General features: G+C 43.4%; 1 protein-coding gene across 1 annotated transcript; it reads right to left on the reverse strand.

Moving 5' to 3' along the window:
• Nucleotides 1-2,613: 2,613 nt before the first annotated feature.
• LOC122724595 lies at nt 2,614-2,997 on the reverse strand. Its single transcript, XM_043960115.1, has one exon. It carries the CDS (start codon nt 2,995-2,997, stop codon nt 2,614-2,616), a length of 384 nt encoding a protein of 127 aa, XP_043816050.1.
• Between the last annotated feature and the right edge of the window lie 21,956 nt (nt 2,998-24,953).

The following is a 24,953-nucleotide window of genomic DNA, read 5'->3' on the forward strand; positions in this document are numbered from 1 at the left end:
TGATCATTGACACATATGTTCTTTTGCTTGATTCAATAAATTAGTCATGGCGATTGAAGATGCTTCTCACAACTATACTTCTCCTTTATTATTAACTAATTAGGGAGAGTCCTCTAATTAATTACTAATTAACAAATTGCAAGGAACGTCCTTGAGCCTTAGGCTTACTAATAATTGTCAATTGCATTAAGATATGGAGAAAACCAATTCTAGTTACCCACAAGCATGGTGACAACACTAGATCATGCAATATCCTTGGCTTTTACACCAAGTGTCCTTATGTTTGAACAATCTAAGTAATTACGTACTTAAAATTATCCAAACTAACAAATATCAACTACCTTGCAATCAAGAATCAATGTAGATCCAAACAACAAAGCAATAATATCTTAAAGCATGAAATTACATGAATATTGAAAAGCAAAAGAGTAACAATATAGTCCAAGTCTCTCAATCAAAATTACAATCAAAGTTTCACCTATTCTTCAACTAGAAAGCAAAGGTTTCAGCCACTCATGGCTGAAACTAAACCAAAAATAAAAGAAAGGTAGAAAAAGAGAAGAAGATAGAAGAAGAAGTGGTGGAGAACGAATATCCTTGAAGCCGAATGAGAGAGGAAGAGAAAGCCAAACCGTGGCAGCCACCTTAGGTCCCCTTTTATAGACTTTAGGTGCTGACCTAGGTGTTCCTTGCTTCCTAAATAGTGTATAGGCTGCCTAAGATGCTGCCCTTGTACAACTTGCTGCCCAAGTTGTTGCAGAAGAGGAAGATGGAGAGAATCAAGGCTTTCAGAGGGAAGGTGGTGCGCAGATGGCCTTCAGAATAGGAAAGGAGAGTACCTTGTGCTTGAAAAGGAAGGAGGAGTGATCCAAGGCTGCTAATAGAGGAAGGAGGTGCGCCCAAGCCTTCAGAAGGAAGGTGGGACGCGCGGCTAGCTTGAATAGGCAGTAGAGGCGCGCGGATGGAGCTTGTAGAAGAGTTAGCCGCGCGGCTAGCTTTCTGAATAGGAAGTACGTGCTGTCCAAACTTTCTTTTTAGGTGGAGCCTCTTTTGAATCTTGAATCTAGAATAAATAAAGGCCAAGTGCATCTTGAGATCTTGCTTCCTGAATAGGAGGATCTGCTGAGGTGTCTGCATATCTTTAAATAAGGAAATAAAGATTCGCGATTTGAATTTTGAACGATATGCTGACTGCACTTTCCTCATCTGTTACTTTCCTTATTTGACCTCACCTACAAGGAAAGAAGGATCTGCAATTCGAATTTCAAATCTTCTGTTGATTGCGCTTTCCTTTTCTGATACTTTCCTTGTTTGGCTTCACATTCTGAAAAAGGCAAGGGAGATCTGCAGTTTGAATTTCAAACAGTCTGCCAACTGTTCTTTCCTTATCTGACTCTTTCCTTATTTAGAACTTTCCATATATGAAAACTTTCCTTATTTGAAACTTTCCATATTTGGCACTTTTTGGCAGTTTTAAGAGCATTTTCATCATAATGTCTTTTCACACCTAGTTTCTGTAAAACATGAACAAAACCACAAAATTAGGCAGAAAAGGTGCAAATAAACATCATTAACATCATGATAATATGGCCTAAAATATGCTCTGTCAAATACCCCCACACCTAGCCTTTTGCTTGTCCTCAAGCATACAAACACAGTCAAACAAGCTCTCTTTGCTTTGATCCTTTATGTCCACTGAAACTCTTACTCTAGACCCCTATTTTGAATCATTGCAATAAAGAATATATGCATCAAGGTTACTTACCTCTTTCCTTGTTTCCCTTCACTTACCATGGCTAGGAACTGTTTTACTCAAGAGAGAGATCACACATACACAAGTTCTTGTTCCATTAAGACATATTCTAGCTTTCAGAGTGATTTGCCCTTACCTTGAAGCATTTTATTCAGCCTTTTGCACTTTAATCTTGCTTGAAAAAGTCACCAACCTTTTGACGTGAAGGTACATATTTGTGATACTCACCCCCAGTTACTCAGTTGATCATCTATCCAAGTGGCTACTAGCTCTGTTCATAGTCTTTTGACCATTGGAACAGTTTTTCATTGTGCTTTTGAAGTCTTGCCTTTGCTGAATTTTCTTTTTCTCAATGATTTGGGCAAATCAACACCAATTGCTAAAACAAGTCATGTTAAGTTCATTCACACAACTTTCAATTCATTCTCTCAAATGAGTGTCATCAATATATTTTTCACCATGGCAAGCTCAAAGATTCAATTCAAAAGGCAATTCCCAAACATGAATACAACTCATTGCAATTGATTCAACATAGGTTTAAAGAGTTATCACATCAATGGGGTCATGGAAAGAAAGCTCATCCAACATAGCTCATCACTTTGAGTAAAGCAATCAAAACAAAAATTGAAAAAAAACTGTGGCTACCTATGAGTGCATCAAAAGTAACATTGTGTTCAAAACAAAAATAACTGAAAGGAAAAATGTGTCTAAAGTAAAAAATTAAAGCAAAAATTAAAAATTCTCAGATCCGCACCCCCACACCTAAATCATGCATTGTCCTCAATGTATAGAAAATATAAAAGAACAAAAGAAATTGAGTACTCCCCTTGGTGTGGATTGCATGGTGCGATGAAGCTTATTCAGAATGGGTGATGATCTAGTGGAATTTCTTCCACTACTTTCACTGTAAATCCTTCATAAAAAGGTTTCAGACGGTGGCCATTTACCTTGAACTGCTTTCCTATATCTATATTGCGAATGTCTACAGCTCCATAGGGATAATTGTGCTCAACAATGAATGGTCCAATCCACCTAGACCGTAACTTTCCTAGAAACAGTTTCAAATGAGAGTCAAAGAGTAAGACTTTATCACCAACCTTAAAATGCTTTCTTGAAATCCGATTGTCATGGGAGGCTTTGATCTTGGTCTTGTAGTTCCAAGAAGTGTCATATGCATCTCTTCTTATCTCTTCTAGCTCTTGCATTTGCAATTTGCGATTGAGTCCAGCTTCCTTAAGATTCATGTTGCAATTCTTGACAGCCCAATAAGCCTTGTGTTCTAGCTCAACTGGAAGGTGACATGCTTTTCCATAGACCAATCTGTAAGGAGACATACCTATGGGTGTTTTGTAGGCTGTTCTGTATGCCCACAAGGCATCTTCCAACTTTGCACTCCAATCTTTTCTGTTGGAAGACACTGTCTTTTCTAGAATGGCTTTGATCTCCCTGTTGGATACTTCAGCTTGTCCATTTGTCTGAGGATGGTAGGCTGTGGATGTTCTGTGCACCACATTGTGCTTTTTTAGAAGGTTTTCAACTACCTTGTTGCAAAAATGGGTGCCTCTATCACTAATGATTGCCTTGAGAACTCCATGCCTAGCAAAAATGTTAGTTTTCACAAAATCAACTATTGCCCTTGCATCATCTGTCTTGGTTGCTTTGGCCTCCACCCATTTGGACACATAATCCACTGCAAGAATGATGTAAGTGTATCCAAAAGAAGGTGAAAAAGGGCCCATGAAGTCTATGCCCCATACATCAAATATCTCACAAACCATGATGGGATTTTGTGGCATTTGGCTTTTGTTGCCAAGATTTCCTGTTTGTTGGCATCTACCATACGATCTGCAAAACAAATGAGCTTCTAAAAAAAGAGTAGGCCAATACAATCCACATTCAAGAATTTTATGGGCAGTCTTTCGTGGTCCAAAGTGACCACCACAACTATATGAATGACAGAATGCAAGTACTGAAGTAATTTCTTGATCTGGAATACATCTCCTTATCATTTGATCAGAACAACGCTTCCACAAGTATGGTTCATCCCAAACATAGTATTTTGCATCACTCTTTATTTTGTCTCTTGTGTGCTTGGGCATGTCAGAAGGCAAATTACCTGTGGCAAGGTAGTTTACAATATCTGCATACCAGGGCTCATCATTCTGGGCATAGCAGATCTGTTCATAGAGGTCATTCTCACTTTCTTCAGATTTCAGAAATTGCTGTGAGGAGGATTCCGTCTGTTCATGGATTGTCTGCAATGGAACTGGAGGTAGAAGGTGCCGCGATGGAAGCTGAAGAGGCGCTGATTGGACCTGTGGAGAGGGCTTCAACGGCCGAAGGTTGGTGGGGCTCGGCGACCGAAGGATGGTGAAGTTCGGCGGCCGAAGGATGGCATTTTGCGGAAGCTGAAAGGATGCCATGGGTTTCTATGATTGGTTCTACAGTTCTCTCTGAGATGGTGCGATCGCCACCTGTTCTCCTTGCAGTGGTCTGTAGCTCAGCTGCTGGATGCTGCAGACTATTTCTGTCAATTTTGGCTCTTTATTTTTTAGATCAGATTCCTTGTAGATATCATTGTTTAGTACATCATCATGATTCTCATTAAAAATCTCTTGACTCAAACAATCAATCATGTCTAAACTATAAACAGGGGACAAATCATGGGAATATTTCATAGCATCATAAACATTGAATTTAATCACTTCCCCTTCAAATTCCATGGTCAATGTGCCATCATGCACATCGATTTTAGTTCTGGCAGTACTCAAGAAAGGTCGTCCAAGAAGGATGTCAGATGTGGTATTGCTATGGTCATCTTTCATGTCAATCACATAAAAATCTGCCGGAAAGACCAGTTGGTCTACTTGCACAAGTACATCATCTAGTACTCCCTTGGGGTGTACTACAGATCTGTCAGCCAATTGAATCACCACTCTTGTGGCTTTAAGTGCAACTGCATTCAAAGAATTATAGATCGAAAGAGGCATAACATTGATAGATGCACCTAAATCACACATGGCCTTTTTGATGCCAACATTGCCAATCTGGCAAGAGATAGCAAACATCTCTTTGTCTTTGCACTTAGTTGGAAATTCTCTTTTTATGACAGCTATCACAACTTCTCCCACATTCACTTTTTCTCTTTCAGCAAGCTTCCTGCGATTAGTACACAATTCTTTCAAAAATTTTGCGTACCTTAGGATCTGTTTCATAGCATCTAGCAGAGGTATGTTGATTTTCATCTTCCGGAAGGTCTCAAGAATTTCTTTTTCTTCTTTGTCTTTTTGTGATTTCTCAAACCTTTTTGGAAAAGGAGGTGGAACTTTGAAGCTTACCTTTGGATCCGCAGTCAGTCTCTGCGCAGGAGGAGTATCCGCGGATTCGGGTTGCGCTGGATGAGCATCCGCGAATCCAAGTTGTGTGTCCGCAGTTCCCTGTCTATCAATTGTGGTATCCTGTAGCTCTTTTCTACTTCTCAACACAATAGCATTCACATTTTGCCTAGAATTATCTTCAGTTTGAGAAGGTAACTTACCTTGAGACTGAAGCTGGCTTATGGCTGTGGCCATTTGGCCCATCTGCTGTTGCATCATTTGCAAGGTCTTTGCTAACTCACCATTGCTAGGTTCTGAACATGGAGGTGCTGGTTGGGCTTGATTTCTTTGGTAGTTCTGATAATTGTTACCCTTGGCATAGCTGAAATTGGGATGGTACCTCCAACCTGGGTTGTATGTGTTAGAGTAGGGATCACGTCTTACTTGGCTATTGTATCCTCCAATTGCATTGACTTGCTGGTCTTCTTCTTGAAGTGTAGGACATTGATCAGTTGGGTGTCCCACATATGCACATATACCACATGGCCGAGGTTGCTGAGGCTGTTGAGCTTGACCTGGGGCAATTTTTTCCATGAGAAGTTAGATGTGACATTTGAGATTCATATTTGGACATACTTACCTTATGGACTCCTCTTTTCATTTGCTTTTCTTCTCCATATTGCTTAGATGAGGCTGCAAGGGTGGAGATCAATTCTCTCATCTCTCTAGGTGTCTTGTCTGCAATGGAACCTCCACAGGCCACATCAATGAATCTCCTTTTTAATGATAGCAATCCTCTATAGAAGAATTCTATGAGTGCCTTGTTTGAGATATCATGTTGAGGACAACTTGTACACAGTCTTTTAAATCTATCCCAATAATCAGGCAAGTCCTCAGATGGTTTCTGTCTTATGCTGCTTATTTCTCTTTTTATGCCGATGGCTTTAGAAGTTGGGAAATATTTATTAAGAAAAGTTACAACCATTTCATCCCAAGAATTGATAGATCCAGGTGGCAAATAAAATAGCCAATCTTTAGCATAATCATCAAGAGAAAAAGGAAAAGCTCTTAATCTAATATGATCTTCAGAAATACCTTGAGGTCTCATAGATGAACAAACAATGTTAAATTCTTTTAAGTGCTTGTGTGGATTCTCATTTTCCAAACCTCTAAACTTAGGTAGTAAATGTATCAAACCTGTTTTGAGCTCAAAAGGAACAGTCAGAGGTGGATAATTGATGCACAGAGGTGCTTGATCACCTATAGAGGCTGCCAACTCTCTCATGGTTCTTTCTCTTTGCACTGGGGCCCCCATGGCTTGATTTTCTTGCCTAATTTCCTTATGGACAGCATGTCCAGCATTGGCAGCAGGTTGTGCCACGTTTTCAGCCATGTCAGATAGTGGAAATTGCGTTGGAATGGTTTCAGAAGGCTCATCTGCGATGGGAATGGTGTTCTGCGCAGATCTGGTTTGTGCAGTCTCCAAATGCATACCTGTTTGCTTACTTAATCTTCTAATTGTGCGCTCAATTTCTGGATCGTAAGGCAGAATTTTCTCGCGTCCAGATCTGGTCATAAAAGGAAAATAAATCAGTTAGATCAATTCCCCGGCAACGGTGCCAATTTTTGACAGAACGGTTGTCGAAACCGGTCAAAAATAATCAATTCAGTTATCAACAATCTAAATATTGTAGATAATGGTGAAAGGATCGTATCCACAGAGAATTGATACTTATTTACCTTCCTTGCTAAGACCAAATGATTGAGCAGAAAACTGATTAAAAGTAAAGTGCAATTAAAATAAAAAGGGGGGGGGGTTTTGAAGTTGATTTTGATTATACTAATAAAAAGAGCAATTAAAGGAAAGCTAAAGGCAAATTAAGGAGAAAACAATGATGGTAAAAGCTCTAGTTAAAGATTTGGATTCACTTTGGTTGATGGGATTGATCATTGACACATATGTTCTTTTGCTTGATTCAATAAATTAGTCATGGCGATTGAAGATGCTTCTCACAACCATACTTCTCCTTTATTATTAACCAATTAGGGAGAGTCCTCTAATTAATTACTAATTAACAAATTGCAAGGAACGTCCTTGAGCCTTAGGCTTACTAACAATTGTCAATTGCATTAAGATATGGAGAAAACCAATTCTAGTTACCCACAAGCATGGTGACAACACTAGATCATGCAATATCCTTGGCTTTTACACCAAGTGTCCTTATGTTTGAATAATCTAAGCAATTACGTACTTAAAATTATCCAAACTAACAAATATCAACTACCTTGCAATCAAGAATCAATGTAGATCCAAACAACAAAGCAATAATATCTTAAAGCATGAAATTACATAAATATTGAAAAGCAAAAGATTAACAATGTAGTCTAAGTCTCTCAATCAAAATTACAACCAAAGTTTCACCTATTCTTCAACTAGAAAGCAAAGGTTTCAGCTACTCATGGCTGAAACTAAACCAAAAATAAAAGAAAGGTAGAAGAAGAGAAGAAGATAGAAGAAGAAGTGGTGGAGGCCGAATATCCTTGAAGCCGAATGGGAGAGGAGAGAAAGCCAAACCGTGGCAGCCACCTTAGGTCCCCTTTTATAGACTTTAGGTGTTGCCCTAGGTGTCCCTTTCTTCCTAAATAGTTTATAGGCTGCCCAAGATGCTGCCCTTGTACAACTTGCTGCCCAAGTTGTTGCAGAAGAGGAAGATGGAGAGAATCAAGGCTTTCAAACGGAAGGTGGCGCGCAGATGGCCTTCAGAATAGGAAAGGAGCGTACCTTGTGCTTGAAAGGGAAGAAGGAGTGATCCAAGGCTGCCAATAGAGGAAGGAGGCGCGCCTAAGCCTTCAGAAGGAAGGTGGGACGCGCGGCTAGCTTCAATAGGCAGTCGAGGCGCACGGATGGAGCTTGCAGAAAAGGTAGGCGCGCGGCTAGCTTTCTGAATAGGAAGTATGTGCTGTCCAAACTTCCTTTTTAGATGGAGCCTCTTTTGAATCTTGAATCTGGACTAAATAAAGGCCAAGTGCATCTTGAGATCTTGCTTCCTGAATAGGAGGATCTGCTGAGGTGTCTGCATATCTTTAAATAAGGAAATAAAGATTCACGATTTGAATTTTGAATGATCTGCTGACTGCACTTTCCTCATCTGTTACTTTCCTTATTTGACCTCACCTACAAGGAAAGAAGGATCTGCAATTTGAATTTCAAATCTTCTGTTGATTGCGCTTTCTTTTTCTGATACTTTCCTTGTTTGGCACTTTCCTTATTGGCTTCACATTCTGAAAAAGGCAAGGGAGATCTGCAGTTTGAATTTCAAATAGTCTGCCAACTGTGCTTTCCTTATCTTACTCTTTCTTTATTTAGAACTTTCCATATATGAAAACTTTCCTTATTTGGAACTTTCCATATTTGGCACTTTTTGGCAGTTTTAAGAGCATTTTCACCAGAATATCTTTTCACACCTAGTTTCTACAAAACATGAACAAAACCATAAAATTAGACAGAAAAGGTGCAAATAAACATCATTAACATCATGATAATATGGCCTAAAATATGCTCTGTCACGGTGCTAAAACGCAGATTCAACAGCTGCGTAAACAACTCAAGCATCTGCAGCGAGGTAATGATTCGATTGACAATTACATGCGCAAAGCGAAATCGTATTATGATCAGCTTTGTGCGTTAGAAGGATCTGTTACAGAGGAAAATCTTGTGTGCGATGTTTTGGAAGGATTGGGTTCAGATTATCGTCCTTTTACACGTGCTATAGAAGCATGAAATACTCAAATTACTTTTGATGAGTTGTATGCATTACTACTCAGTGAAGAATCCCAATTGAAGTTTGATTCTCTCACTCTTAATTCTACCGTTCCTGCTACTGCTCACTATGCAAATTCTGGGTGAGGCAGTAGAGGGCGTGGCCGTGGTTACTGTGGGCGTGGTGGACAGTCATCATATCAAGGACGCGGTTCTGGGCAGTCTAGTTATGCTTCTAGTCGTGGCACTTCTACTTTAACATGTTTTAATTGCAATGGAATAGGACATGTTTCAAGACAATGTCCCTCACCTCGCACCAATCCTCAAGCCAATGTAGCCAAAACTCAAACTGAACCTCTTCAGGCTTGGACTGTGGACTCCGGTGTAAATTATCATCTAGCAGCTAATCAGGAAACTATAGCTCATCCTATTCCTGTTAATGATGCCACCGCTCTCACAATTGCTGATGGTAAAACACTTCCTATCTTATCTCGTGGTTCTTCAATTACTTCTATTAATGATCATAATTTTCGTTTGAATGATATTCTTTATTCACCTGCTATCACTAACAATTTAATGTCAGTTTCTGCTTTTACCTCACAAAATAACATTTCAATTGAATTTTTTCCTGACAAATATTTTGTGAAGGATATCTCCACGAAGCAGGTATTATACCAAGGCCTGAGTAACAATGGCCTTTATCTTTTTCCTTCGCAGCAAGTTCGGTCATTCTCTCCAAAAGCTTTCCCAACAACAGTTTCATTATGGCATGAGCGGCTAGGACATGCAAATTTTCGAGTTGTTCATGATGTTCTTAGATCTAATAATATTTCTTTTGTTTCTAGTAATAAATTTCATCATTGTCATGCTTGCAATGTGAGTAAATCACATAAATTACCATTTGTTGATTCTCTTTATCGTGCTAAATAGCCTCTTGAACTCATTTGTTCTGACGTTTGGGGTCCTGCCCCTGTTGTTTCTGTTTATGGTTTTCGTTATTATGTGATTTTTTATGATCAGTTTAGTAAGTATTGCTGGTTATATTTTCTTAAACAAAAATCTGATGTCTTCTGTAACGACCCGGAAATCAGACCGCTACCGGTGCTAGGATCCAGATTGGCTTAAGACCGCCGGGACTCGTAGCAAGCCTAACATACAACCTGTACACCTGTTTAATCTCATATATGATCAACATATATATAAAAATTTTGAACTTTCACATTCATTTACCAAACTTATCCTGTGCATGCACAATTCATAAGCATAACCATCAACCCCACATTGGAGTCCTCACCAATGCTCCAATGGGGTAACATATATATAATAAGTTTGGTTTACATAAACAATGATAAAACATTTTATATACCATGTACAAAGGGATTAACCAACACACTAGGGTCAAGCACAACTATAAACCTCAATAGACATCATTACATTATATTACTATATATTACATCATTCTCATGTCCACAACTAACTATTACATAAAACATAACTTTACTCTTCTTGACCTCTTGGCCTATCCCGTACCTGCATACCTGGGGGATTAGGGAAATTGGGTGAGCTACTAGAGCCCAATGAGCAGAATAATAAAACATTTAATTTAAAACACATGATCTCATGGAATGCATCACATCACAAATAAATCACAATCAAGGATGGTTTTGTCACCAATAGTCCTCTACATATCCAATAGTGCCAGGGGCGTAGAATGGGCCTTGTAATACTCGGATAGACTCCGGTATCAGAATTCCTACCGTCCGGTGGAATCTCGGGTGTCGGAGACCTCTAGAAGGGTAAAATCATGTTTTTATAAAATGTTTTAATGTATTTTATGTTTTTAAGCTAGAAGGAAACTGAGTTTTTGCATGAAAATAGTCTTGGAGGAAGATCCAGGTTCGGCCGCCGAACCTCAAGTTCGGCCGCTGAACATGCATGCATTTCAGGAGTGCTTTAGGCCCCCGAAAGCATAAGTGAGGGAAGTCCAGGTTCGGCCGCCGAACCTTATGTTCGGCCGCCGAACCTTATGTTCGGCCGCCGAACATGGCATGCATGCGGAGGCACGTTCGGCTCCCGAATGTGGTCTGGCCAGCCACCTATATAGGGGTCCCTTAGCCGAAAACGGGCGAGTTTTTCTCTCCATTTTTGGCCAAGGTGAGCTCTCCGCCGTCCCTCACCGATCTTGAGTTCTTCCTTCAAATCTTTCACGATTTTCACAAGTTTTCACTTTATTTTGAAGACTTTCAAGTATAAAGCAAGTTTTGGAGCTTTAAGGTTCAAGAAGCTCAATCTCTCCCACCTCCGAGCTAGGGTCGTTTTCCTCTCGATCTTCAAGAGGTAAGGGCCGATCTTGAGCTCACTATATGTTTTAAACAAGTTTTATGCAAGTTTATGGAGTAGAAATGCATGTTTAGGTTGTTTTGAGTTTATGGGTTTAATGTGTGTTTATGAGCAATGTGGGTATGTTTAATGTGTTGTAGTTGGGGTTTAGGCTAGTTGAGACCCCTATGAACTTGTATGCTTGATTGTGTATGATTGGGAGTGTTGTAGAATAGGTTTATGCATGTTTGAAAGGTTTGGGAGGCGTTTGTGCATGTTGGAGCTGAGTTTCTGCCACTTTGGAGAAACTCAGGTTCAGCCGCCGAAGGAAACTTTCGGCCGCCGAACCCGCTTGTGGAAGCAGCCTTCGGCTGCCGAAGCCTGCCCCCGAAAGAGGACTTTCGTCTCTGGAGGGCAGTTTCGGCCGCCGAAAGTGCCGCTGAACATGCATGAGTTTCGTCTCTGTTTGGGAGTTTCGGCCGCCGAAGGTGCCGCCGAACCTGCTTGACTTTCGGCTCTGGAGGGACTTTCGGCCGCCGAACCTGCCGCCGAAAGTGCCCTGTTCAGCCTTCCTTTGCATGCTTTTCATGAATGTTTTGAGGTATTTTAAGGGGGTTTTTTGGAGGATGTTTTAGAGTCATGTTCTAGTATGTTGGTCCCTCATTTGAGTCCACCTGTGTAGGTTCGGACCCGAGGAACCGAGGACCCCAGTAGTGAGTTAGCTGCCTCAGTCATTGTCAGAGCTAGCTGAGGTGAGTAGAATAAACTCTTATCTTTTAAATAAATGAAAATCTTGAGCATATTCATGCATCATGAATGCCATGTGATATTTTAGGTTGTTTGCACTAGAAATCACGAATATGTTGCATTGCATAATATGTTGTTGATGTGGATGAATGTTGGATGATCCTTTAGCCGCACTATGTTATGATATGATGAGGAAAGACCAGATGTGGCCTGCACTACGCCCCTGACACTATGTAAGAGAAAGACCGGAAGTGGCCTGCACTACGCCCCCAGCATGATTGGATATGTTATGATATGTTATGTATAAGAGAAAGACCAGATGTGGCCTGCACTACGCCCCTGGCACTATTGGATTCAGTAGTGGGCTATTGGTGACAAGTTCATCCTTGATATGAATTGTTTGTGATATGTTGCATTTCATGAAAGCATGAAAAATAAATTGAATGTTATATTATTCTGCTCACTGGGCTCTTGTAGCTCACCCCTTTCCCCCTTATCCCCCAGGTTTGCAGGTACAGGGAAGACCAGGAGATCGACAGGAGTAAAGTATGATTTCTTGTAATAGTTAGAAGTTGTGGACATGATGAAATTGTAATGTAATGTCTTATGTAGTCATGATATGTAATAATGATTTTGAGGATTAGAGGTTGTGCTTGACCCTATGTGTATGGTTATCCCTTTTGATACATGATTTATAAAATGTTTTTATGATGTTTATGTTTAACCAAGCTTAATGTATGCATGTTGGGTTACCCCATTGGAGCATTTGATGAGAGCTCCAGTGTGTGGGTTATGTTATGTTATGAGTATTTATACAGGTTGAGCTTGGTTTATGGAAAGAAAAAGTTCACAGGTTTTTGAGCGTGTGTGATCATGTATGGGATTTGACAAGTTCACAGGTTATATGTTAGGCTTGCTACGGGTCCCGGCGGCCTTAAGCCGATCTGGATCCTAGCGCCGGTAGCGGTCCAGTTTTCGGGTCGTTACAGAGTGGTATCAGAGCCCTAGGTTCATATGGTCGGACCTAGAGTGTCGGGCTCATAGATGTTAGAGAAGGTCAAGCACAATAGGAAAGGTCATGTCCACTAGGATAGGATGTGGAGTCCTGTCTTGTATAATGATGTGAAATGCCATGATAATATGCATGTGCATTACTGTTATGATTGTTATGTGATGTATGTGATGCGGGTTCATGTGTTGACACATGAACCATTTGATGCTAATGTTTGTGTGATTTGTGCTGTTTTTCAGAAAACAGGATGAGAGGAACTCGTCGATCTGCACGATTGACTGGAGTGCCACCTGAGGATGAGGGCATGAGCGCCCGTCCTCCTACATTGCCTAGGGCAATGTCTAGTAGGGCTAGCAGAGAAAGAGCAGTAAGAGACCCTAGAAGGTCTCTGGATCTGGGTAGAAGCATATCAGTGAGGGGAACAGTTCAGGGAGGAATGTCAGAGGACATGGGAGATGATATGGACGTAGAGCAGAGGAGAGATGGCAGTCTGGGAGTTAGTATGTCAGAAGAGGGTATGGGAGAGTCCCAAGGAGGCACTCAGGCCTCGGGATTTGTTCAGCCACCCCACTACCCACACTTCTCACAAAATCCCGGGTATTCGATGGGAGGTACATCGGATTACCCTAGCTTTACCCCTTATCCCACACACATGCCATACCCACCCTACTACCCACCATACCCACAGTACCCAATGTATCCATCCCCACCCTACTATCCAAATCCAGCTGACCCTACCTCAGAAAATGTTGCACCTCCTCCACCATCAGCAGAACCCACAGTTCCAGCAACCCATATGCCTAAGCCTAGCTCATCTGGTGGGAGCAAGGTCAAGATGACCGACTACATGAAGCTGGGTGCTCCCCAGTTTGAAACCGGTGATGACCCGTTTGTGTACCTTGAAAGGGTCAAAATGATTACAGATGAGATAGGAGCTGATTACAGCAGAGCCATTCAGATGGCTGGGTTCACACTCAAATGTAAAAAGGCCCGTGAGTGGTTTAAGAACTATGTGAGCCCGAGGTTAGACAGCCTATCATGGGAGGAGTTTGCAAATGAATTTGTAGGATGGGCTTTTCCTGACAGTTCAAGAGAATTGAAGATGATTGAGTTTGAATAGTTAAGGCAGACAGAGGAGATGAGTGTAGATTAGTACACCGACAGATTCTTGGAGCTGTTGCCGTTTGCAGGGCAAACTCTTGACACAGACCAGAAGAAGTCAAGGAGGTATATCATGAAACTTCACTCCAGTTATTCCTCCTTGATCCAGTCCGCAGATAGAGAGAGCTTCTGTAACGACCCCAAAAAGGACCGTCACCGGCGCTAGGATTCAGGTCGGCTTAAGGCCGCCAGAACCCGTAGCAAGCCTGCTATACTCTCTGTGTACCTGTAAACCTCATACATGATCATACATTTTCAGTGAAAATAAAACTCTGTTCTGAACCAAGGCTTAACCTGTGCATGCACTATCTCTGTACTCTGTACTCATGTACTCTGTACTCTGTATCCCTGACTAGAGCTTGCTCTAGATGGGTAACTCATACCTGTTAAGCCTGGTTTTCACATACAGGAAAACATATAACATATACAGATCATGTACAAAACATACATCACTAGGTCTAGGTCAAGCAACAACTATTACATCTCTTTAATATTACATGTCCACTCTAAGCTAGTACAAATCTCTTTACTCTTCCTGTAATCTGCTGGACTGTCCCTGTACACTGTACACTGAACCTGCAAAACTGGGGTTAAGGGAGTGGGATGAGCTCTATAGCCCAGTGAGTAGAACAGTAAAACATCTCAGTAAAATATGATCTCATGGAATGCGCCATATCACAGACAAGCCACATCAAGAGTAAACCTGTCACCACATAGTCCCAGTAACTCTGTGCCAGGGCGTAGAATCGAGCACCTGGTCTTCCTGTCATATATGTATATGTGTATATAACACCTGTGAACTTACCATTGCCAGGGCGTAGTCAAAGGCTCCTGGACTTTGCTATACCTGCCAGGGCGTAGTCAAAGGCTCCTGGTCTTTGCTATACGTGCCAGGGCGTAGTCAAAGGCTCCTGGACTTCCTGTCTGAGACTATTGGATCATTCAGCATTCACTCACATCACCAAATAACAATGCAATGTAACATATTCGTGAATACTAATGCAATCAACCTATGGCATAAACATGATGCATGAGATATGCTAAAAACAGGTTGTGGTTCAATTAAAAGTCATAAGTTTAGTTCCACTCACCTCTGGCTATCTGGACTGACTGACTCTGCAGGTTTACCTCTGGAGCAGTACTCACTGCTGCTCTCTCTGGTTCCTCTGGTCTGTAATACATAAAGATTCAAATGAGGGACCAAACTATCGTAAGACTACCTCTTTGAAACTACCCAAGAAAACCCCTTCATCTCACTCTAAAACTCATGTAAAGCAAGCAAAGGAAAGCTGGACAGAACACTTTCGGCGGCAGATTCGGCGGCCGAATGTCCTCTCCAGAGACGAAACTCAAGCACCTTCGGCGGCCGAATCTCAAGCTTCGGCGGCCGAACCCTTTCGGGGGCAAGTTTCGGGGGCCAAAACATACTCCAGAGATGAAAGTCTCTAACCTTCGGCGGCACCTTCGGCGGCCGAAGTCCCCAAACAGAGCCGAACATGCAAAACTCACGGGGCAAGCTGTGGCAGCCAAAGCCACCATGCAAGAGGTTCGGCGGCCGACTGAACTTTCGGCTGCCGAACCTGAGTTCATCTAGAACTCAGTTTCAACGACAAACCATCTCCTTCTTTCCTTCAACTTCTGAAACCATGCAAACTTCACCTCCTCAACATACATATACTCATGTATATGATCACAGGGGTCCAAGACTAGCTAATAACCCCAAACAACAAATCAAACATAACACATAAACATGTATACATGCATAAAACATCAAAACAACCATTAAAAACCTAAGCATGCATCTCCTTCCTCAAATCCCCCTAAAACCTTCAGAAAACATATTCAAGAACATCACTTACCTCCTGTAGTAAGAAACTACACACTCTGAACAAGGGAAAACGGATCACCTCCTCTCACACTCTCAAACTCTCTAACTCACTTTTTGCTTCACAACCGTTCTAAACTTGGTGAATGAGCAAACTCCTGCATGAGCTGCTCTAAACACTTGCAGAAGAGTCAGCAAAAACGTGGCTAATTCATGGCAAGAATCTGAGGCCAACATCTGTCAAAAGCCATGACTCAGCTTGGCTGGCCAACTCATCGTCGGCTGCCCAATCACGTGCAAGACCATGCAACATTCGGGGGCCGAACTTCCCTTCGGAAGCCAAACACTTTCGGCGGCCGAACTTACTTTCGGCGGCCGAACTTGGCTCACCTGCCTTAGGTCATTTCAACTCAAAACTCACTTCCCTTAACCTTCAACCATCTCATAAAACACATAATTGCACTTAAGAACATATAACACACTTCGACATCCTGGTTTCCACTGGTAAACAGGAATGCCGACGCCGGACTCTAGCCGGGTATTACATTCTCCCCTCCTTAAGAACATTCGTCCTCGGATGTTCCTAAAACACACAAAAACAAAACACAAGGAGGAAACAAACCTCAAAACAAATATGGATACTGCTGGAGCATAGACTCCCGCGTCTCCCATGTGCACTCTTCGAGATTATGGTGGTTCCATAAAACTTTCACCATCGGAATCTCCTTGTTCCTTAGCTGTCTGATCTGCGTGTCCAGAATCCGCACTGGCTGCTCTATATAGGTGAGATCTGTATGAATCTCCACCTCAGGCTCACTCAGAACCTGATTCGGATCTGACACAAACTGTCGTAGCATAGAAACATGAAATACCGGGTGAATTCTCTCCATAGAAGCAGGTAAATCCAGCTTATACGACACATTTCCGATCCTCTGCAACACCTCAAAGGGTCCAATGTACCGTGGAGCTAATTTACCTTTCTTCCCAAAACGAACCACTCCTTTCATTGGCGACACTTTCAGCAATACCCAATTACCCTCGTGAAAGTCCAACTGCTTTCTACGAACGTCTGCATAACTTTTCTGTCTACTCTGTGCTGTCCTGATTCTCTCTCTGATTATGGGCACCATTCTACTGGTAATGTCTACTAACTCTGGCCCTGCAATAGCCTTCTCTCCTACTTCTTCCCAGCAAACAGGGGATCTGCACTTCCTCCCATATAAGGCTTCATAAGGAGCCATCCCAATGCTAGCATGATGACTGTTATTGTAGGCAAACTCTACTAAAGGTAGATGTTGCCTCCAAGAACCGCCAAAATCTAACACACAAAGGCGAAGCATATCCTCTATGGTCTGGATGGTCCTTTCTGACTGTCCATCAGTCTGTGGGTGGAAAGCAGTACTAAAATCCAATCTCGTGCCTATCGCACTTTGCAGACTCCGCCAAAAGCGAGAGGTAAACTGAGGTCCTCTGTCTGAAACTATAGATACTGGAACTCCATGTAATCTCACTATCTCATCCAGATAGACCTGTGCCAACTTATCCACAGAATAGTTACTCCGTACTGGAAGAAAATGAGCAGATTTCGTGAGTCTGTCCACAATCACCCATATCGAGTCTATCCTGTTGGACGCTACTGGTAAACCCACTACAAAATCCATGGCTATGTTCTCCCATTTCCACTCTGGAATCGGTAATGGGTTAAGCATTCCGGCTAGTTTCTGATGCTCTAATTTCACCCTCTGACAAACCTCACAGGCTGTCACGAACTGCGCCACTTCCTTCTTCATGGCTGGCCACCAATAAACCCTTTTCAGGTCCTGATACATCTTGGTAGCTCCTGGGTGAACACTATACCTCGCATTATGAGCTTCCCTCATAATGTCTTCCTTCACACTGCCCCTATCTGGTACACAAAGTCGACTTCCATAGCGAAGGATCCCTTTATTGTCAAATCTGAACTCTGCACTATTGCCTGACTGAACAGTCCTGGCAATTTTCATCAACTCAGGATCCTCGTGCTGTCTCTGAGCTATCTGCTCCAGAAACACAGGTGTCACTCTCATCTGTGCTATCAACGCACCTGTACCAGACAACTCTAGCTGTAATCCCTCGTCAAAGAGCTTATAAAGCTCCATCACAACTAGTCTCCGCTCTGCTGCTATATGGGACAAACTGCCTAGTGACTTCCGGCTTAGGGCGTCTGCGACAACATTCGCCTTACCCGGATGATACTGGATCGTACAATCATAATCACTGAGCAATTCAACCCACCTTCTTTGCCGCAAATTCAGCTCTCTCTGACTTAAGATGTACTGTAAACTCTTGTGATCAGTGAAGATCTCGCATTTAACCCCGTAGAGGTAATGCCGCCACATCTTAAGTGCAAAGATAACTGCTGCCATCTCTAGGTCATGGGTAGGGTAATTCAACTCGTGCTTCTTCAACTGTCTCGAAGCATAAGCTATCACCCTATCACTCTGCATCAATACACAACCCAATCCCACTCGAGATGCATCACAGAACACTGTGAAATCCTCATTACTAACAGGCAGAGCTAACACTGGTGCTGTGGTTAATCTCCTCTTGAGCTCCTCAAAGCTCTCTTCACACTGGTCTGACCAGATAAACTTCTGGTTCTTCTGAGTCAATTTGGTCATAGGAGCTGCTATCTTTGAGAAGTTCTGAACGAACCTCCTGTAGTAACCTGCCAGTCCCAGAAAGCTTTTAATCTCAGTCACTGTCGTGGGTCTGGGCCAGTTAGCTACAGCTTCTATCTTCTTGGGGTCTACCTCAATACCCTCTGCTGATACTACATGTCCCAAGAAGGCAATGCTCCGTAACCAAAACTCACACTTTGAGAACTTGGCATATAAACCATGCTCTCTCAGTGTCTGCAAAACTATCCTCAGATGCTGGGCATGCTCCTCTGCATCTCTGGAATACACTAAGATATCATCGATAAACACAATGACAAAGTGATCCAGAAACTCACTAAATACCCTGTTCATGAGATCCATAAATGCTGCAGGGGCGTTAGTCAACCCGAACGGCATCACTAAGAACTCATAATGCCCATATCTGGTCCGAAAAGCTGTCTTAGGCACATCTGCCTCTCTGACTCTCAACTGATGATACCCAGATCTCAGATCTATTTTCGAGAAACAACCTGCTCCAGCTAGCTGGTCAAATAGATCATCAATCCTAGGTAGCGGATACCTATTCTTGATAGTGACCTTGTTCAACTGTCTGTAGTCGATACAAAGTCTAAGGGATCCATCCTTCTTTCTGACAAAAAGCACTGGAGCACCCCAAGGTGAGGTACTAGGGCGGATGAAACCCTTATCTACCAAGTCCTGTAACTGTTCTTTCAACTCTGATAACTCAGCTGGTGCCATCCTGTAGGGAGGAATAGAGATAGGTCTGGTACCTGGCAGTAATTCAATTTCAAACCCTATCTCCCTATCAGGTGGTAGTCCTGGCAAATCGTCTGGGAACACATCGAGAAACTCTCGAACTACTGGTACTGTGGCTGGTTCCCTCACCTGACTGTCTAGCTCTCTCACATGAGCTAGAAACCCCTGACAACCCCTCCTAAGCAAACGACGAGCCTGAAGGGCTGAAATCATACCTCTGGGTGTACCTCTCCTGTCTCCTCTGAAGACACACTCTGACCCATCCTGGTCTCTGAGACTCACTAACTTCTCTCGACAGTCCAACGTAGCACCATATGCAGATAGCCAATCCATCCCTAGAATGACATCAAAATCTGTCAAGTCTAGAACCACAAGGTCAGCTGGAAGGCATCTACCCTCTATGAATACTGGACTGAAACGACAGACTGACACTGCCACTGATGGGTCACATCTAGGTCCACTGACCCAGAGAGGATACTCTAACTCAGAACTGATCAAACCCAATCACTCTATGGCTCTCGAAGCAATAAAGGAATGAGAAGCACCGGGGTCCATCAAAGCATACACATCTGAACACCCAATGATGAGATTACCTGACACCACTGTGTTCGACGTGTTAGCCTCCTCCTGTGTCACTGTGAAAATCCGTGCTGGGGCTACCGGATTTCCACCTCGGGAACCTACTGCTGAAGTAGAGGCTACCCCTCTCCCTCTACCTCTGCCACTAGTCTGAGGCATGACTGGAGCTACTGGCCGAACAACTGGCTGTACCACACTGCCAGAACTCATCTGCTGGGATGGTGCAAAAATCATCTGCGGACAATCCCGAGCAATATGCCCTTCCTGTCCACATCGAAAACAAGCTGTAGATCCCAACCGACAAACTCCTCCATGTGGTTTTCCGCGTCGTCTGCAGACTGGAGCTGTGCCAGAGCTTGAGCTACTACCTATTCCCAGACCTGACTTCACTTTATTCCAGAACCCTTTCCTTGTTCCTCTCGCTCTATCCCATCTCTTACTGCCTGTCGAACCTGAACTGGGGGCCTTAGAACCCGAAGCCTGTGCCTGTGACTGTTTCTGACTATTAGCACTAGCTTCCATCTTCCTAGCTGCATCTATAATAGAGTGAAAACTCTCCTTTTCTGCTGGAAGGATTAACGAAGAATACCTGGGATGAAGTCTCATGGTATATCTCCTTGCTTTCTTCTGATCAGTATCATAGGCTTGACCCACGTACTGAAGCAAATCTAAGAATTTATCTGTGAACTCATCAACAGTCATCTCATCTGTTTGTCTCAGCTGTTCAAACTCAATTATCTTCATCTCCCTTGAACTGTCAGGAAAAGCCCACCCTGCAAACTCATTAGCGAACTCTCCCCATGACATGCTGTCCATTCTAGGCTCCACATAATTCTTAAACCATTCTCTGGCTTTCCTGCATTTGAATGTGAAACCTGCCATCTCAATGGCTCTCCTATCATCTGCTCCCAATTCACTGGTGATCATCCTAACTGCTCTGAGGTAATCAAAGGGATCATCTCCCGTGTTGTATTTCGGAGCATCCAATTTCAAATACTCCGTCATTTGGACTTTACCTCCAGATGAGCTAGGGTCATGTCTGTCAACAACAGGGGCTACTGGTTCTGGTGGTAGTACTGGGTCATTTGGCTCTAGGTGTGCTGCACTTGGATGGGTAGGGGAAGATGGATACATAGGATATGGTGGATATGATGGGTAATAGTGAGGATATGGCATATATGGCATGTATGTAGGATATGGGTCAAATTGCGAGTACTCCGACATCCCCTCCATCGGATACTCTGGCTCCTGAAACAAGGATGGATAACCAAAACCTGAGGCCTGAGCACCTCCCTGCGACTCTCCCATACCTTCCTCAAAACTGCCTATACCCATACTGTCATCTCTAGACGGATCAAGCTCCATAGCTTCCCTCCTTTCCTCTGATCTTTCTCCCCTCACTGTTCCTCTTCTGCTCTCGTCGACAGACCTTCTAGGGTCTATTGACATACCTTCCCTGCTAGATCTCTGAGACCTTGCCCTTGGCAATGCAGGAGGACGAGCAGCTGGTCTCTCATTCTCTGGTGGGACTCCAGTCAATCGAGCTGATCGACGAGTTCCTCGCATCTTTACTCTGGAAACACAACATATAACATACCACTTTAGCACATAAACATCACATATCAATCATACACAAACAATACTCATGGCATATCATAACAGATAGGACTCAAGACCCTATCCTAGTAGACATGATTTCCTATTGTGCTTGACCACTGCTAACCTGTCTGAGCCCAACACTGTCTCTATAGGTCCGATCATGTGAACCTAGGGCTCTGATACCAATCTGTAACGACCCCAAAAAGGACCGTCACCGGCGCTAGGATTCAGGTCGGCTTAAGGCCGCCAGAACCCGTAGCAAGCCTGCTATACTCTCTGTGTACCTGTAAACCTCATACATGATCATACATTTTCAGTGAAAATAAAACTCTGTTCTGAACCAAGGCTTAACCTGTGCATGCACTATCTCTGTACTCTGTACTCATGTACTCTGTACTCTGTATCCCTGACTAGAGCTTGCTCTAGATGGGTAACTCATACCTGTTAAGCCTGGTTTTCACATACAGGAAAACATATAACATATACAGATCATGTACAAAACATACATCACTAGGTCTAGGTCAAGCAACAACTATTACATCTCTTTAATATTACATGTCCACTCTAAGCTAGTACAAATCTCTTTACTCTTCCTGTAATCTGCTGGACTGTCCCTGTACACTGTACACTGAACCTGCAAAACTGGGGTTAAGGGAGTGGGATGAGCTCTATAGCCCAGTGAGTAGAACAGTAAAACATCTCAGTAAAATATGATCTCATGGAATGCGCCATATCACAGACAAGCCACATCAAGAGTAAACCTGTCACCACATAGTCCCAGTAACTCTGTGCCAGGGCGTAGAATCGAGCACCTGGTCTTCCTGTCATATATGTATATGTGTATATAACACCTGTGAACTTACCATTGCCAGGGCGTAGTCAAAGGCTCCTGGACTTTGCTATACCTGCCAGGGCGTAGTCAAAGGCTCCTGGTCTTTGCTATACGTGCCAGGGCGTAGTCAAAGGCTCCTGGACTTCCTGTCTGAGACTATTGGATCATTCAGCATTCACTCACATCACCAAATAACAATGCAATGTAACATATTCGTGAATACTAATGCAATCAACCTATGGCATAAACATGATGCATGAGATATGCTAAAAACAGGTTGTGGTTCAATTAAAAGTCATAAGTTTAGTTCCACTCACCTCTGGCTATCTGGACTGACTGACTCTGCAGGTTTACCTCTGGAGCAGTACTCACTGCTGCTCTCTCTGGTTCCTCTGGTCTGTAATACATAAAGATTCAAATGAGGGACCAAACTATCGTAAGACTACCTCTTTGAAACTACCCAAGAAAACCCCTTCATCTCACTCTAAAACTCATGTAAAGCAAGCAAAGGAAAGCTGGACAGAACACTTTCGGCGGCAGATTCGGCGGCCGAATGTCCTCTCCAGAGACGAAACTCAAGCACCTTCGGCGGCCGAATCTCAAGCTTCGGCGGCCGAACCCTTTCGGGGGCAAGTTTCGGGGGCCAAAACATACTCCAGAGACGAAAGTCTCTAACCTTCGGCGGCACCTTCGGCGGCCGAAGTCCCCAAACAGAGCCGAACATGCAAAACTCACGGGGCAAGCTGTGGCAGCCAAAGCCACCATGCAAGAGGTTCGGCGGCCGACTGAACTTTCGGCTGCCGAACCCGAGTTCATCTAGAACTCAGTTTCAACGACAAACCATCTCCTTCTTTCCTTCAACTTCTGAAACCATGCAAACTTCACCTCCTCAACATACATATACTCATGTATATGATCACAGGGGTCCAAGACTAGCTAATAACCCCAAACAACAAATCAAACATAACACATAAACATGTATACATGCATAAAACATCAAAACAACCATTAAAAACCTAAGCATGCATCTCCTTCCTCAAATCCCCCTAAAACCTTCAGAAAACATATTCAAGAACATCACTTACCTCCTGTAGTAAGAAACTACACACTCTGAACAAGGGAAAACGGATCACCTCCTCTCACACTCTCAAACTCTCTAACTCACTTTTTGCTTCACAACCGTTCTAAACTTGGTGAATGAGCAAACTCCTGCATGAGCTGCTCTAAACACTTGCAGAAGAGTCAGCAAAAACGTGGCTAATTCATGGCAAGAATCTGAGGCCAACATCTGTCAAAAGCCATGACTCAGCTTGGCTGGCCAACTCATCGTCGGCTGCCCAATCACGTGCAAGACCATGCAACATTCGGGGGCCGAACTTCCCTTCGGAAGCCAAACACTTTCGGCGGCCGAACTTACTTTCGGCGGCCGAACTTGGCTCACCTGCCTTAGGTCATTTCAACTCAAAACTCACTTCCCTTAACCTTCAACCATCTCATAAAACACATAATTGCACTTAAGAACATATAACACACTTCGACATCCTGGTTTCCACTGGTAAACAGGAATGCCGACGCCGGACTCTAGCCGGGTATTACAGCTTCCATCCCATAGTGGATATGGCTAGGAGGATGGAGGCTAGTGCTATCATCGAGGGGAAAGTCAAGCAGTCAGTGGCACAGCCTTCTGGTTCTAAGACCTCAGGCTCTTCTTCCATGAGTGCAGCAGCTTTAGGTAGTAAAAAGTGGGACAGAGGCCCCAGAAAGTCTAAGAAGAACAAGTTCTGGAATAAGGTTAAGTCCAGTCTGGGATTTGGAGGTGGCTCAAGCTCTGGTGCGGATAATGCAATTTGTGCAAGGTGTGGTAAGCCACACAAGGGAGTATGTCGTTTTGGGACGACAGCCTGTTTCAGATGCGGTCAGGAGGGGCATATGGCTCGAGAGTGTCCAAGAGCAGTTCCGATGGCTCAGTCCCAACAGACAGCTTCAGGTAGTGTAGCGCAGCCAGCAGCTCCAGCCACGACTCAGGCCAGTGGCAGAGGTAGAAGGAGAGGGTCAGCCTCTTCTTCAGCGGGTTTCAGAGGTGAAGGTCCATCAGCTCCAGCACGGATCTTCACGATGACTCAGCAGGAGGCAGATGCATCTAACACCGTAGTGGCAGGTAACTTAGTCATTGGTTGTTCAGATGTGTATGCCTTGATGGACCCTGGTGCATCTCATTCTTTTATTGCACCGAGAGCCGTTGAGAGGTTGGGGTTGATGATCTCTGAGTTAGAGTGTCCTCTCTGGGTCAGTGGACCCAAGTGTGATCCATCAGTGGCAGAGTCAGTCTGCCAGTGTAGTCCTGTGTTTGTTGAGGGAAGATGCTTGTCCGCCGACCTGGTGGTTCTAGATTTGACAGATTTTGACGTCATTCTAGGGATGGACTGGTTATCTACCCATGGTGCTACCTTAGACTGCAGGGACAAGGTAGTCAGGTTCAGAGGTCAGGATGGGTCAAAGGTGGTCTTCAGAGGAGACAGGAGGGGTACACCTAGAGGTCTGATATCAGCTCTTCAGGCTCGTAGGTTGCTTAGGAGGGGATGTCAGGGGGTATTTGGCTCATGTGAAAGAGCTTAGCAGTCAGGTTAGAGAGC

Source organism: Manihot esculenta, chromosome 9 (genome assembly GCF_001659605.2).
Source record: "Manihot esculenta cultivar AM560-2 chromosome 9, M.esculenta_v8, whole genome shotgun sequence".
Lineage (NCBI taxonomy): Eukaryota > Viridiplantae > Streptophyta > Magnoliopsida > Malpighiales > Euphorbiaceae > Manihot > Manihot esculenta.

What these genes read in the sequence shown, in the direction of transcription:
- LOC122724595 (XM_043960115.1), bottom strand. Translation starts at nt 2,997, where the DNA reads ATGAATCTTAAGGAAGCTGGACTCAATCGCAAATTGCAAATGCAAGAG.